Source organism: Salmo salar, chromosome ssa12 (assembly GCF_905237065.1).
Source record: "Salmo salar chromosome ssa12, Ssal_v3.1, whole genome shotgun sequence".
Lineage (NCBI taxonomy): Eukaryota > Metazoa > Chordata > Actinopteri > Salmoniformes > Salmonidae > Salmo > Salmo salar.
The window spans coordinates 67517137-67531364 of record NC_059453.1 but is presented as its reverse complement, the minus strand read 5'-3'; the positions used below and the strand labels follow the sequence as shown (position 1 = coordinate 67531364).

At 41.3% G+C, this 14228-nt stretch overlaps 1 protein-coding gene across 2 annotated transcripts; it reads right to left on the bottom strand.

The window, feature by feature from the left end:
• Window positions 1-412: 412 nt before the first annotated feature.
• On the bottom strand, window positions 413-5277 carry srsf3b (serine and arginine rich splicing factor 3b). 2 transcript variants are annotated; one of them, XM_014132999.2, is made up of 7 exons: window positions 5136-5277; window positions 4305-4369; window positions 3859-4069; window positions 3290-3430; window positions 1543-1581; window positions 1199-1285; window positions 413-1009 (listed from the first exon to the last, which is right to left on the bottom strand). In XM_014132999.2, the coding sequence occupies exons 2-7, from the start codon at window positions 4309-4311 to the stop codon at window positions 982-984; spliced, it is 513 nt and encodes a 170-aa protein (XP_013988474.1). In that variant the 5' UTR covers window positions 4312-4369; window positions 5136-5277; the 3' UTR covers window positions 413-981. The 2 variants fall into 2 exon arrangements, with proteins under 2 accessions (XP_013988474.1, XP_013988475.1); XM_014133000.2 differs by lacking the exon at window positions 4305-4369 and having other exon boundaries at window positions 5136-5269.
• Between the last annotated feature and the right edge of the window lie 8951 nt (window positions 5278-14228).

Sequence of the window (14228 nt, the reverse complement as noted above, 5' to 3'; positions counted from 1 at the left end):
ATCAATAAGAGATCATAGCGTTCACCATTATTCACCTGGTCAGTATTTCATGGAAAGAGCATGTTTTGTGCAACTAGAGGCCATAAAGGTGAGTTAAGAGCAGAAATGTATGCAATACAACAGTAACCTATTGTGGTGCATTTCAGAATACCCCTCAAAATGTGTGCATGCAAAGAGCAAACGTTGTTCTGACCTCAAATAAGGTTCACATAGCACATCAAATATACAGTAATCCCTGCCTAATGTCATAATGATGCCCAGCATTTCCCATTGATTTGTGATTGAGTAGTAGTCGGTGTTTTTCTGCTCTAGTTGCTTCAGGATGTCAACATGAGACCACCTTTGAGTTCTGTTTCCTATTTTTAGAATGAATCATTATTTAATGAAACTGCCACAAAAGAAATGTAAGAAGCCTTTTTACAACTAGTTTAATTCAGAGAACATAACAAATAGTACAAATATCAAGGAAAAGAAAAACAGTGGGCTATTGTCAAAATAAGGGTGCCGTTATTTGCAAAGACAAACCTTTACCAACAGGAACTGGAAGAATAGTGGAAGTCCTAGAGGTCAATTAGAAAACATATCGGTATATTAACCAACAATAGGATAGCTGACCATAGCCTTCCACCACATCCAGACACACTAATCTTGCTGACATGGAACATGACTTGAGCACTAGACTATTTAGAATGGTGTGTTTCCGTGAGCTGTACTTTCATGGACAAATACAGAGAAGCTTATAATGATTGATGAAATGGAATACTGCTTAGGGACAACTACAGTATGTCTTGGCATTAACAGGACTAACAGCCATTTTAGTCATGCGTTACACCTGCACCCCAACTTATTTACAATACAGAGGAATTGGATACCTTACATGTCACAGAGAAGCAAAAACGAAACCGCTAAAATATTTGTAAAAAAAAATAAAAAAAAGTCATTCATCTTCTTCGCCTTCAAACTCGACTGCCATGCATTTCCTTACTTTCTCTCCGTAGACCTGGAGCGGCTGCGAGGGCGAAAACAGTTAAGCCAGAATGTTAATATAAACTTCCCCTGGAGCATTCATGCACTCCCTCAAAAATATGTTACACCATTGGCCTGTCACTGTTCCATAAAAGCCACAACTAAAGTGGTTTCACTGTTGCTAAGACAAGATAAGAAATTCTTGCTGTCTGTTAAAACCCCTCCTGCTTACCTCCTTGATCGAGAAAATGATCTTGAGGGTTTGTGGTTCCTGTCCCGGGACAAAGATCTCTCCCTCTTCCTGTCTCTGGAGAGAGACCTGCATACAGAAGGAACAAGAGAATTAACCAAAGCAACCTGAATCTTACAGAGGCCCCTGCTGACAAGAGGATCTAATCATTGACAAGTTTGGAAAGCCGTGCTGGGGTGTGGTGTGTTAAGAGATCAAATACTTATCATAACCATACACAAGGTTCAAAATTGGGTCCTTCAGTCCATGAAAACTAATCTGTCTTGATCTTACCTGCCCACAGTACAGCTGTTAACTTTTACAATCTCTAATGGCTGTCAACATACCTGCTTCGGCTGCGGCTGAAGCTCCTCCTACGTGGTGATCTGGGGAGGGGGGAATAAGAGGATGTTAAAAGCAGAGCATGATACATTGGTGGCCCATTGATTCCAAACCCATCCAACCCCCAAATTACCCTGAAGTAAACCCTACAGTCCCCACTAAAAAAAAATATGGGGGAACCAAGTTAATGTCTATTACACCCCTCCCCCCCCAGGGATGGGAATGGGTGACTGCAGATAAGGCATTTGTAATCTGAAATTCAGTCATCGCCTCCCATAAAAGGCCATGGTTAGTTAACTGCCAGCTGAGTGAATGACAAAAAAAAAATGCTTCGGAAAGAGAAGTGCAATTATACCAAATGGGAAGGGGTAAGAAAATGGAGGGTTGTAATATAATTAATGGTCAAAAATTGGGTAAGAATGCTCTCAATGCTGCAGTAAATTCAAGGCTACATATTGAGCACAAGTGCAAAGCACACACAAGATGGGACCACTGCGACCTAAACCAGGGGAAGCATTGATCACAATAGCTCCTTTGAACAATTAGAAAGACCTTCACAGATTAATAATGAATGTTTCTCAAAATGTCCATTCCCCTTTAAATCAACGGATTACAGTAATGAGGGAGTAATACCAATCCTGTTTGATTCAAATAAAAAAGGAGAACCTTTTTTTAAGCAGCTTTCTCTTCACTTTTAAATTTGTAATCAGCAGTGTACTGTATGAAGCAGGTAAAACTTACTAGTCGTTTGGTTTTCAACAAGCTAGAAATGACGAAGGGGAGGTAGACTGTAGGCCGGGTAGGCAGATTTGGCTGAAAAGGACTGGCCAGATGCTGCGAGGTGATTAGTTGGCTGGCGGATGGGGGCTGGCTGTGGATTTTTCCTGCTTTTATTGGTTAGCCGAGGGCTGCTGCTGGTAGGTTGCAGTGTAGACATTTGGGGACGTAAAACGCTGATTGGTCGGGAATGTGAGGAGGGCCGCTGCCGATTGGGTTAAAGTTGGAGGAGGAAGAGGCTGAGAACTGCATGCGCAGGAACCAATGGGCTGGTGCAACCTGACGACTGGCCATGTGACACGACATCAGCCAAGCTGATTGGGGCACGCTGGTCAATGGTCACATGATGCTGAAAGAGGACTAGTTGACTGACTCAGAGGGTGGTGAGAAGAGGCATGGTGATGACTCTGTAACGGGGTTCATTTTTATTAATATAAATGGTCAATAAAAAAGCAACCTCAAATTGTAACAAAAACAACCAACCTAGCATCATTAAGCTTCCCTCCCACCCGGTTCATAGTGAGGTACTGGTTTGAAATATGAATCACCTACTTCCAAAACACGTTCAGTGCTTCAGGTAACAGTGAAAAGCTTGCAAGCCAAATTTAGAGAACATGTGGTAGAGAAAACGCAAATGTACTTATTGCTTAAACTTGGCATACAAATCAGCACACTTCATTTCACACTGTACCCACCCCCTGGATCTAAAGTACCCCGGAAGTCATTAAACAATGATAATGAAGATGAAAACTGCATGCCTTCAGCACCACATTACACTAACCACTGTAGACTACCATGTAAAAAGGGTTATCAAACAGTCAGTGCTAAACTATCAATATGGTGCAGCGAAACAGGAGATGCCGTTTGGAAAGAGGACACAGGAACAAAAATAGTTTAACTAGTAAAATGGACAGAAAAGGATTAGTAGTCTGTTGGGCATTGCTATCATAAAGCCCTGTATGGGAGATGGGTTACCTGCGCCTGGCGGGCGGGCTACCACGACGCCCACGATGGTCATCTCGAGGACGTCGGCTCCACGATGGAGGAGGACCCCGGTTGCGGGTGCGTTTCTCACCATTGGACAGCTCCACTCGCACACGGGAACCACTTAGTGTCCTGTGCAGAGCAATACAGTGTTACTGCAGAGCATGCTGTTAAACAGTCACCAAAACATTATGGCATGCATGGCCTTGTTTCACCCCCTTTCAGGAAGTTAAATGGAGGCAAGTGGCAACAAAAAGACAGTCCTTCCAAATATCAGAGTGGAAACAAAGATCTCCAAGCAAACTAGGCTCTGTCATTAAGTTATTTTATACCAGAGTATAAAGCACACGTGGATCATTTGAATTCATACGTACAAACCAGAAAAGCTACTTCTACTTCCAACAGTTCTGGAAGACACCTCTGAAATTATCTGCATTTATTTTGTCAAACTGTCAAGCGTATTGGCATGCAAGGAACAAAAACCTGAAAAATGACCTCAAATTTCCTGATTCTATCATTCAGTTATTTTTACACCAGAGGAACTTGTTCTTAGGTTTTACCTTCCATCAAGTTCTCTCACTGCATCGGTTGCATCCCTTGGATCTTCAAATTCCACAAAAGCAAAGCCTGGGGGGTTCCTAGCTACCCAGACACTGCGAAGTGGCCCATAATAGCCGAATGACCGCTCCAGCTCTGTCTTATTGCCATTGTTCCCCAGGTTTCCCACGTAGACCTTGCAGTCGAGAGGGCAATCTCGGTGCATGGCTGGATCTTTAAAAATATTAAACAGCATGTATGTTTTGCTTTCTAGGAATCATTATTCAAAAAGGCAGCCTATCAGCAAATTTACTTAACTTTAAAGGCATGCACCTGTAAAAAGAACCTGGGGCTCAATTGCATTCAGATAGATGTGAACAAGAAAAGCTACTTCAAGCAGTTCTGTTACACACACCTCTAATTATGTGAATTGTATTGGCATGCAAGGAACAAAAACGTAGGTAATTACCTCCCATTTCAACAGGCCTCAATTTTCAAAACAAAAATTGATACTCTGCAAACGTGAATGAGAAACTGAAAGAAGATTTGTCCATTTAGATTTTCATGTAGTACACATTTTCCACACATCACAACAACAATGTATATTCAAGTAGGCCAATTGTCTGTTCATAACACTTAGATAAAAATGGTCCTCCACATACAATTAAACCCATATTCAAACAGCCAGGTGTGTTTATAACAATCAAGCAGATGTGTATCATTATGGCTGAATTTGGGGTAGGCAACAATAGGGCATAAAGCCATTGGTGTGGAAATGCATAGCACATGGAAATGCATTGCGAGATTTCTTATTTCCGTGAAATAGCTAATTGGTTCTGCTATACTGCAATAACAAACTATAATAAGAGGGTAAAACAACTAGCTAACGCTTGTAAACACCAATCACACCTCCAGCCTTTGTTCACTTACGTTACTACGCAAAATGGAAGAAGGGGCCTTGCTGCGATAACCATAACCCTCAACATTTGCTGGCTCCCTCCCCAGTCCCTGTACTGACTAGTTCACCATTTGCACATGCCATAGCTACGTGTGAGAGAGTATAACTGTATAGAGTACAATTGCAAATGAACTGCAACATAATCATTTACTTGCTGCGATACAGTTTGGTCTAGCCATTTCAGCTACTCGTTAGCTAGCTACCTGAGGAAAGAAATGGCTAGCTAGGGCCAGCTAGCTAATACGAATACAAGAGAAAGTTCGAATAAATATCAAAGAACCAATGTTCACTGATAAATAGAAATACGTGTCACATTTTGTAGTATTTAGAGGTGTTATTTACCGTAATGTATTTTAAAACAAACACTGATAGTCGATTCGTTTCCTGTCCTTCGTCGAACCGCCTGTCTGTATCTGCAAGCTACAATAAAATGGAGACCGGAAATCTTTATGGATCGTGTGTACCATCTATCCGTCTTACGTAACTGACGGATATGTTCTTGTTCTACTTCTAGGATATCCTGGCGGTCCGCAAACAATCTTTTAAGTGCATGCCGCCACCTACTGTGTTGGAATGTACTATCAATCATGATCTGCCTGATTCTGTACTAAAATGAAAATACAATTCAAAACCAAATAAATCCCTAACTTCTTTCACACCCTCCCCCAAAACACCTCCCCAACCCCATTAAAATTGATCTATATCATGCTGAAACACTCCACCATTAGGATTGTTCAGCATGTCAAATAACCATTTCAACAGTAACATCTGTTACCCCCAATATCTCTTTTGCAGTCTCCACAAAAACCTTCAACCTAGCATTTCTGCTTTCCACAACCCGAGTCGTATTGATAACCTTACCAATAAAAGCTATGAAGTCAACTTGATTAATTATCAAAGTGTCCTTTGACACCGCACATTCATGAGCACAAGATTTCTGAACAGGCCTCAAAACCATGCCAGGACCATCAGGAGCACCATCCCCGACAGTAGGTCCACTTACTACAGGTACATTAATGTAAGCTCCATCAGTCCGCACTGTAGTTCTACCAATCTGTTTTACGGCCTCTGCATACGATACATCATGACTAATCCTATATCTCTGAGCCTCTCTAGCCTCTCTCTGTACCTGGCATCCACCAAATGCTGCACTGTGTTCTCACCCACAATTACAGCATTTAACCTTCACATTGCTTCCACATTCACTGTAATAATGTGTCCCTCCACACTTGGCACATCTTTTCTTTCCTTTACACTGAGCAGCTACATGTCCCATTCTTTGGCATTTAAAACACTGCAATGAATAGAGTCACATTCTCTCAAGTACCCCTGACTGCAGTGTGCAGTTCAGGGCGGGGCTCAATGTGGGCAGAGTCAAATGTTTGACCTCGCTCACCATTTCTGTGTTGTTGTTGCAGTGTGTAGTTCGGGGGCGGGCTCAATGTGGGTGGAGGTAAATGTTTGACCCTGCCCACAGTTTTTTTTGTTGTCCATCTGAGGTTTGACAGTCACACACTGAATACAAACACACACGTTTGTGAAAGGCACACGTTGAATACAAATGTATTTCATTTTTGAAGATTGTAAGAAATATGATATAAAGTGGTACAAACACATGTAACACTTTCATGCTATATTTGAGACAAGCTACTGATATTGTTGCTGTGAACAACAGACTTGTTATGTATGTCATGTACTGTTAAAATTGTGTTCATAAATGTTATAACTTTGTAATTATATTATTTCATTGAGCATATATACAGTTACTACCTATCCTGATTTATAATCCTACTTATTTTCCTCATGAGAATGGAAACAGACTATACCATATAGACATACTGACAAGCTGAATGTGCTCTGTACATTAAGTTATACCAGCTTCAGTAAAGAGATCAGAGACTCGGGTGACTTCTACGTCATCTTTACTAAACAACACAATTAACACAACAGACAAAAACAAGGTTTGACCACTCCTCAAAAATGGCTTCACTCCTGCTCCTCAACATTTTCTTGTTGTCAACTGCCTCCACATAGAACATCTCATAATCTCTGTAACTGGAACGAGAACATGAATGGTTCCTTGAGGATAATATTTTCCTCTTCATCCAGGCCATCATACAACCGTAGTTCTTTAAGAGTTGTAATGTGGTCTTCCCCCTCCATCATACAACCGTAGTTCTTTAAGAGTTGTAATGTGGTCTTCCCCCTCCATCATACAACCGTAGTTCTTTAAGAGTTGTAATGTGGTCTTCCCCCTCCATCATACAACTGTAGTTCTTTAAGAGTTGTAATGTGGTCTTCCCCCTCCATCATACAACTGTAGTTCTTTAAGAGTTGTAATGTGGTCTTCCCCCTCCATCATACAACCGTAGTTCTTTAAGAGTTGTAATGTGGTCTTCCCCCTCCATCATACAACCGTAGTTCTTTAAGAGTTCTAATGTGGTCTTCCCCCTCCATCATACAACTGTAGTTCTTTAAGAGTTGTAATGTGGTCTTCCCCCTCCATCATACAACCGTAGTTCTTTAAGAGTTGTAATGCGTCTTCCCCCTCCATCATACAACCGTAGTTCTTTAAGAGTTGTAATGTGGTCTTCCCCCTCCATCATACAACCGTAGTTCTTTAAGAGTTGCAATGCGGTTTTCCCCGTCCATCCCAGTTACACTTGGGAGGGAAACGGTGTCTTTAAATGTTAGGTGTTCGCACCACCTTGCTGCCTGTAGGCTGTCCCTGAGAAGAACATCTGCTTCCTTGAAGAAAAAGGAAGAATAAATATTAAGAGTAGTGCCTCATTGGGTGATCAAGTCAAATTACACCCCACTTTCACAATACCACCATGCAAACAATAGACACTATTACTAAAGGGGTTTTCAGTGATATCTATAACTACTCAACAAGTCTTCACAACTATTATATCTTGCCATGCATCAAGCCTTCAGCATTACACACAGTAGACTACATACCCAGTTCACAGCTCCCAGTTCACCATGCATCAAGCCTTCAGCATTACACACAGTAGACTACATACCCAGTTCACAGCTCCCAGTTCACCATGCATCAAGCCTTCAGCATTATACACAGTAGACTACATACCCAGTTCACAGCTCCTAGTTCTCTGTGCAATTTGTTTTCAGTATCGTCTAGAACGAAAACAGATTGTGGTCATTAAGTAATGTAAGGGAACCTCTAGGGATGTGTGTAAAAGAGGTCACCTTACTTTAGCTAATAGCCTATACAGTACCTGATCCTGCAGAGCTGGATGTTGATGTGACATGCTGTGACGTCTTCTACATCCTGAAATATATTCGAGGGGGGGGGCGTTAAGTCTTTAAACACTGGTTTAAGAGTATACCACTCAACATATGAGAGGGGGGGTTAAGTCTTTAAACACTGGTTTAAGACTATACCACTCAACATATGAGAGGGGGGGTTTAAGTCTTTAAACATTGGTTTAAGAGTATACCACTCATCATATGACACCTCCTACCTGAAGTATGTTTTGTTTTCGCTGCCTTTTTCGATTTTTCAACCTCTTCTTCAGACCTTAGTGAGTGAATGACATACATTACATACATTCAATATGAAAATATATTCAGGTCAGTCTGGCTACAGTGAAACAAGTGATTTTAAGAATGCAAATGAAAAGTTTTTATAATGTTCAAGACTTACGGCATGGGAAAGTTCTGCAGGAAAACTAGGCACCACCATCGCCTAATTTGCTGCATGTTTTCCTTTGAAAAAGCAAATCCCACAATCGGATGGGTATCCCAAAAAACCTTATGTCCACTACTGAGGAGAATTTAAGAGCCTCTGGGTGCTCTTGAGGGGTCACTGGATGCTGATGGTATGTCAGGTGCTTCTCGAAACTGTGCTCTGTTGATTATTGTTGCTGTGCAATAGTGTGTCGTATTTCTACAACTGAAGCCACACTTTCTGATTGTGAACTCCGAAAGAGAGGAATAACATTAAAGTAACAAGTTCTAAAATAAAATTAAATACACTGATGTAACTGAAAAAAATAGGGCAAATCAAAAAAAAAGTGAACGTTAAATATATTCAATAAACAAAGAAAGAAATAGTACCTCTGTGCCTCACTGAAGCATGACTGTTGTGGTTGTTGACCATATATTGTTCAGCCTTATATGTGCAGAAGGGACAGTGATGAAGTTGACTGCTGCAGCATTTTTTCATTTTGGGACTCTCGCCCTCCAATAACACTAACGTGTCTCTATACATCAAAGAAAATAAGCATAGACATAAAAGGCATGATAATTATTGTATATACTATGTGCAGGCTGTGTAGACTCGCTATATGCAACTTGGGGAATGGCCGTCGACATCAACGATACACATTTAGAGCCAGCCAAACACAACAAGGCTTACATTGAAGAAACACAGAAAATCAACGATCAAATCGATTACATAACTGTACATGTAAACCTAGGCTTACTGCTCAAGTAGGCAAATTTGTCCAAATAACATTCCCTGATTGTAAGCAATGGGTGCTATTGCTAATTAGCCAGCTCAAGTGCAAATGGGTGCTAATTAACGCTATGCTAACATCGGTGAGGTTGTTGGTTATATAAAAATATACCACTGCACTGGTATTACATGAATATTTCAAAGTACATTATGCATAACACATGATCCCGTGTGGCTCAGTTGGTAGAGCATGGTGTTTGCAATGCCAGGGTTGTGGGTTCGATTCCCACGGGGGACCAGTACGGAGAAAAAAAAAAGAATACAATTTTTTTATGAAATGTATGCATTCACTACTGTAAGTCGCTCGGGATAAGAGCGTCTGCTAAATGACTAAAATGTAAATGCATAACGACAGTCTCACTTACTTCCATGGTTTATATTTTTATCCATGTAGGTTACATTCGATTAAGATTCACTTAAGATTCACTTTCGTTGACGTTGATACCTTCGACGTGAACCTAAACTTGGGTGACCTTGAAGGAGACGGAAAGGGTTCGGGTTAAACGCGTTTGACTCCGCACACATTGAGCCCCGGCCCCAAACTGCACACTGCAGTCAGGGGCTTCTCAATTCTCTAACAGTGAAAACTAAGGAATCTGTACTTTTCCCGGCAAAACTTTCTCAAACCTCAGCATCTGTCACGTCCTGACCAACAGAGGGAGGTGTTGTATCAGTTTTGGTCAGGATGTGGCAGGTTTTTTGTATGTTAAGGGTTTGTGTTGGGGATTTGACTCCCAATTGAAGGCAGGTGTGTTGAGTTGCCTTTGATTGGGAGTCCTATATAGAAGGGTGTGTTTTTCTTTGGGATTGTGGGTAGTTGTCCTTGCACTGCGGTGTATGTGCCTGCAAGACTGTTGCTGTCATCTTTATTGTTTTTGTCCAGTGGATACTTTACTCCTTTTTAAAATTTTTATTAAAAAACATGAGTATCCACATACCTGCTGCGCCTTGGTCCATTCTTGACGACGGTTGTGACAGCATCACTAATAAGCTTTCACTTCTTTGACCCTCTTTCCTACTGATCAACCTTTTGGCCTCAATCCCTCTGCCTCCCTTCACATTTTCTTTAATATCGTCTGTGGATATGGATATTTGGACGATCGGATATGTTGACTGACGGTATTGGTTCCACCCTGAGCTGTATGGGGTTTCCACTAGTTACCACAGCGTTTTGGTCTTAATTTAAGGTTAGGGCTAGGCAAAATGTTAGTAGTTTGGTAAAGGTTAAGGTTAGGTTTAAATTCACATTTTAAGAAGATAAATTGTAGAAATAGGCAGGGTTTATGACTTTGTGGCTGTGGTAACTAGTGATTACCCCTGCATGGCCTTCTCCCCCATTGTTTTGTTCGCTTGGATGCTTTCTCTGGTGAGATACATTCAGCCTCTTGCGAATTGAAGGACATTTACGAACACAGAGAGACTAAATAAATTATTTTGCATTGCGGTAACCCTTCGTGGTTCTTTATCAATAGTTGTTTAGTAGCCCGAAAATGTCAGAAACATTAACTTGCTTGACCATGCTGTAGGTCATGTAACTGGTTGTTACATGCAATATGTTTTGTGGACTTCACCAGACAGATGTTGCCCTCCGGTTTTGTGATGAAACCAAGTTGTTGTTAAATTTATTCTACCACTGTGTCTTCTTACTATTTTGGCCTTAGGCCTATATATCACGTTGTCAAGGCATATGAACTAACAGGTTATAGAGCAAACAACACAATTATCACAACACATAGGTTGTAATATGGCTTGTTTTTCCTGGCTTGGCTTCCCTGGAGGTTTTACCCACACACCACTACTGAAGATCAGCCAAATTATCATCCTACCTGACTTCCAAAGGAATATAAAGAAATATGTACAGTAGGATGTGACCTGCAGGACTTTTTGCCACATTCAAGATAAAAAACTTCACCCACAGGTCAATTACGCATTAGAAAGATCAAAAGGCAAGTCTGTTTGTGACAGCCCTTTCACATTCCAGTTAGTCAATTGGTCTCTTTAGTATGCAAGCTCCATCTGCTGACTGCCTATACTAAACTGTAGGAATGGAAACTGATTCGCACTGCTTCTTGACACACTCCTCACTTAACCCGGAAGCCAGCCACACCAATGTGTTGGAGGACACACTGTCGAACTGACGACCGCAGTCAGCTTGCCGGCGCCCGGCCCACCACAAGGAGTTGCTTGAGCACGATGAGACAAGGACATCCTAGCTGGCCAAACCCTCCTCTAACCCGGACGACACTGGGTCAACTGTGCACTGCCACATGGGTCTCTCGGTCACAGCCGAGCTCAGACGGATGATATGCCTATTTGTTCAGCACTTTTGAAATGGACAAAGACAGAATTCAGAACATGGGCCGTTCTTACAGTATTCTCCCTGTACACCAAGTCAGAAACGTAGGATAAATAACTGGGGCATATAAGCAGACAATGAAAGCTTTTACAATATTTGATGATGACATTTCTCTAAATCTGGCTATAGGCTACATGTGCACCACCAAGTCAGAACAGTAGACCTATAGTCTAAGTTCTGAGGGGGAGAGGGAACAAATTCTTAGGGTGAGACACATGGGCTACTAACAGCTTACTACACAACATATACTAATTATTACTTTCTTAGCTACAGTATACATATATCCCTGGCATATTACATAATTTATGTAGTAGCATACAAGACATAGGCCTATTTTTGGACTCACAGTTGTTGTGCTGTGCTCACTTGAAAAGAAAGGTGGCGCGGCGGTACTTGTGGGCAAACTTTGTCATCATCTGGATTTATGGTGCTTTCAAGACAACGGGGAACTCTGAAAAAAACGAGGTCGAATCATGAGAAAAAGACCCGAGTTCCTGACTTGGAAATCCAAGTTGGATGACCGTTCAAAACTTTTCCCAGTCGGAGCTAGTTTTTTCCTCCATGTTTCCAGATATCTTAAACGCACCAAAGTCTGAGATTGCCCAGTTGTTTTGAACCTGGCAGAAGTCATGCTGTATTGATAGCATGGCCAATGTATTCAACCTTTTCTGGACCACGGTGTTGTGTGTGAATGTGTATCCTTTCAAGCTTGGAAAACAGACCCTTTCAGACAGATATTTAAAATCCTTAAAATCAGACTTGGACCACACACCCTCTCCACCGAATAGCAGGCAGGGAAAGCAAAATAGTGATTGCTTTGCATCGCAGTTAGCCACTGATTCCTTCCAAACCACTCATTGTTGAATTTGCGATTTCCAACTGGTTGTGTAATCTTTATGTCCAATGGCCTATTATTGGCACCAATGCGTTTTATCTATAATTTCTCTACATATGACAAGAATTGAAAAGAATTTGCCAGTAGATTGTCAACGTAATTCATGATGATGACTGCTTGTCTAGCTAGCTAGCTAAGATTTTGATATAACGTGATTTGACATCATTTTATCTGTGGCCAATGACCTTGAGCCTTTTTGAACGGGCACTTCTAGTGTAAATCTATGGCAGCACCCAAGGGGACTTGAATTGCCTAGCTCTCCCTGAAGATTCTGTGGTGACACAGTGTCCCATGAGTGATAGAACACTGAGCCAATCACGGCGCAACTAGAGAAAATTACCAAAGCCTATGCTCCAGGCTTTTGCGGGCTGCCCCTCCTACACAGAAAGCTTGAGCTAGGCTGAAACACCTGCATTTGTAGCTCAAGAGCCATATTTGTATGCCGCTTCATTAACTTCATTGACATTGTAACACGAATTAATGCCAAAATAACTTGCAAAATAGGCAATTTTTTTGCTAAACAGGTAGGGCTCAAAACAGGTATTTGGTCTGACTGGTCGCCACAGCTGCTGAGTTTGCAAGATAACTTTTCTTTCATTTAGGTTTTCAGCACAAATTAAAAGGAGGTACTGACTCCCCCATGGATTGATGTTTCAGCATTGTCTCGTTTTCTTCCTCTTTGGGACTGGGTTGGCGGATTGCATCCAACTTTAAGGTGCATACACTGCCACCTACTGTACTTAAGTGTGAGGCCAGTCACGGCTTATCTACATTATTCCTGTTGCTAAAAGGAAAATATTGGACCACTAACTAAGCCTTCACGTTTAAACCACTATATACCCCTATTTCATAAAAATAAAAATCACCACCCCACTAACTCTTCTGCAGTAAAATCTCATACACCCAGGTCCTTCTCTGCAGCTGCCACCTATACTCCCACTACCCCATTCCACTACTTTGACCCTATCTGCCCCTGCTCCATGACAACGACCTGGGAGGATGGGATTAAGGCCGGCCCGCTCATTAGGTGGCAGATTGACGAGGGCTGCATTTTCTGAGCTAAACTGTCCAAGACACATCTCCAACAACACATAAAACCTAACATAATTCTGCCCCAAAACAATTACAATTTCTCTCAATCAGTAGCATATGGGCTTTTTAGGTGAGCGCTGATGTCGCCCTATGATAAGCAGTGCCCACTTTTTTTATTTTTTTATTTCACCTTTATTTAACTTCTATGGGCTAGGTGGGACACAGCCAGTTAAATATCAGGGCGGAAAATTCAAAAACAACAAAATGTCATAATTCAAGTTTCTCAAACATACGACTATTTTACATCATTTTAAAGATACACTTCTCGTTAATCTAACCACATTGTCCGATTTCAAAAAGGCTTTACAGCGAAAGCAAAACATTAGATTATGTTAGGAGAGTACATAGACAAAAATAATCACACAGCCATTTTCCAAGCAAGGACATGTGTCAATAAAACCCAAAACACAGCGAAATGAAGCACTAACCTTTGACGATCTTCATCAGATGACACTCCTAGGACATTATGTTACACAATACATGTATGTTTTGTTCGATAAAGTTCATATTTATATCCAAAAACAGCATTTTACATTGGCGCGTGATATTCAGAAAATGTATTCCCACCAAAACTTCCGGTGAATGTGCACATCAATAAAAAAAAATACTCAT

Coding starts and splice junctions, on each gene's coding strand:
- srsf3b (XM_014132999.2), bottom strand. Junction 3,431..3,858: donor GTGAGAGAACTTGATGGAAG/GTAAAACCTAAG, acceptor TGCTCTGCACAG/GACACTAAGTGGTTCCCGTG. Junction 1,286..1,542: donor TTCAGCCGCAGCCGAAGCAG/GTATGTTGACAG, acceptor TTCTGTATGCAG/GTCTCTCTCCAGAGACAGGA.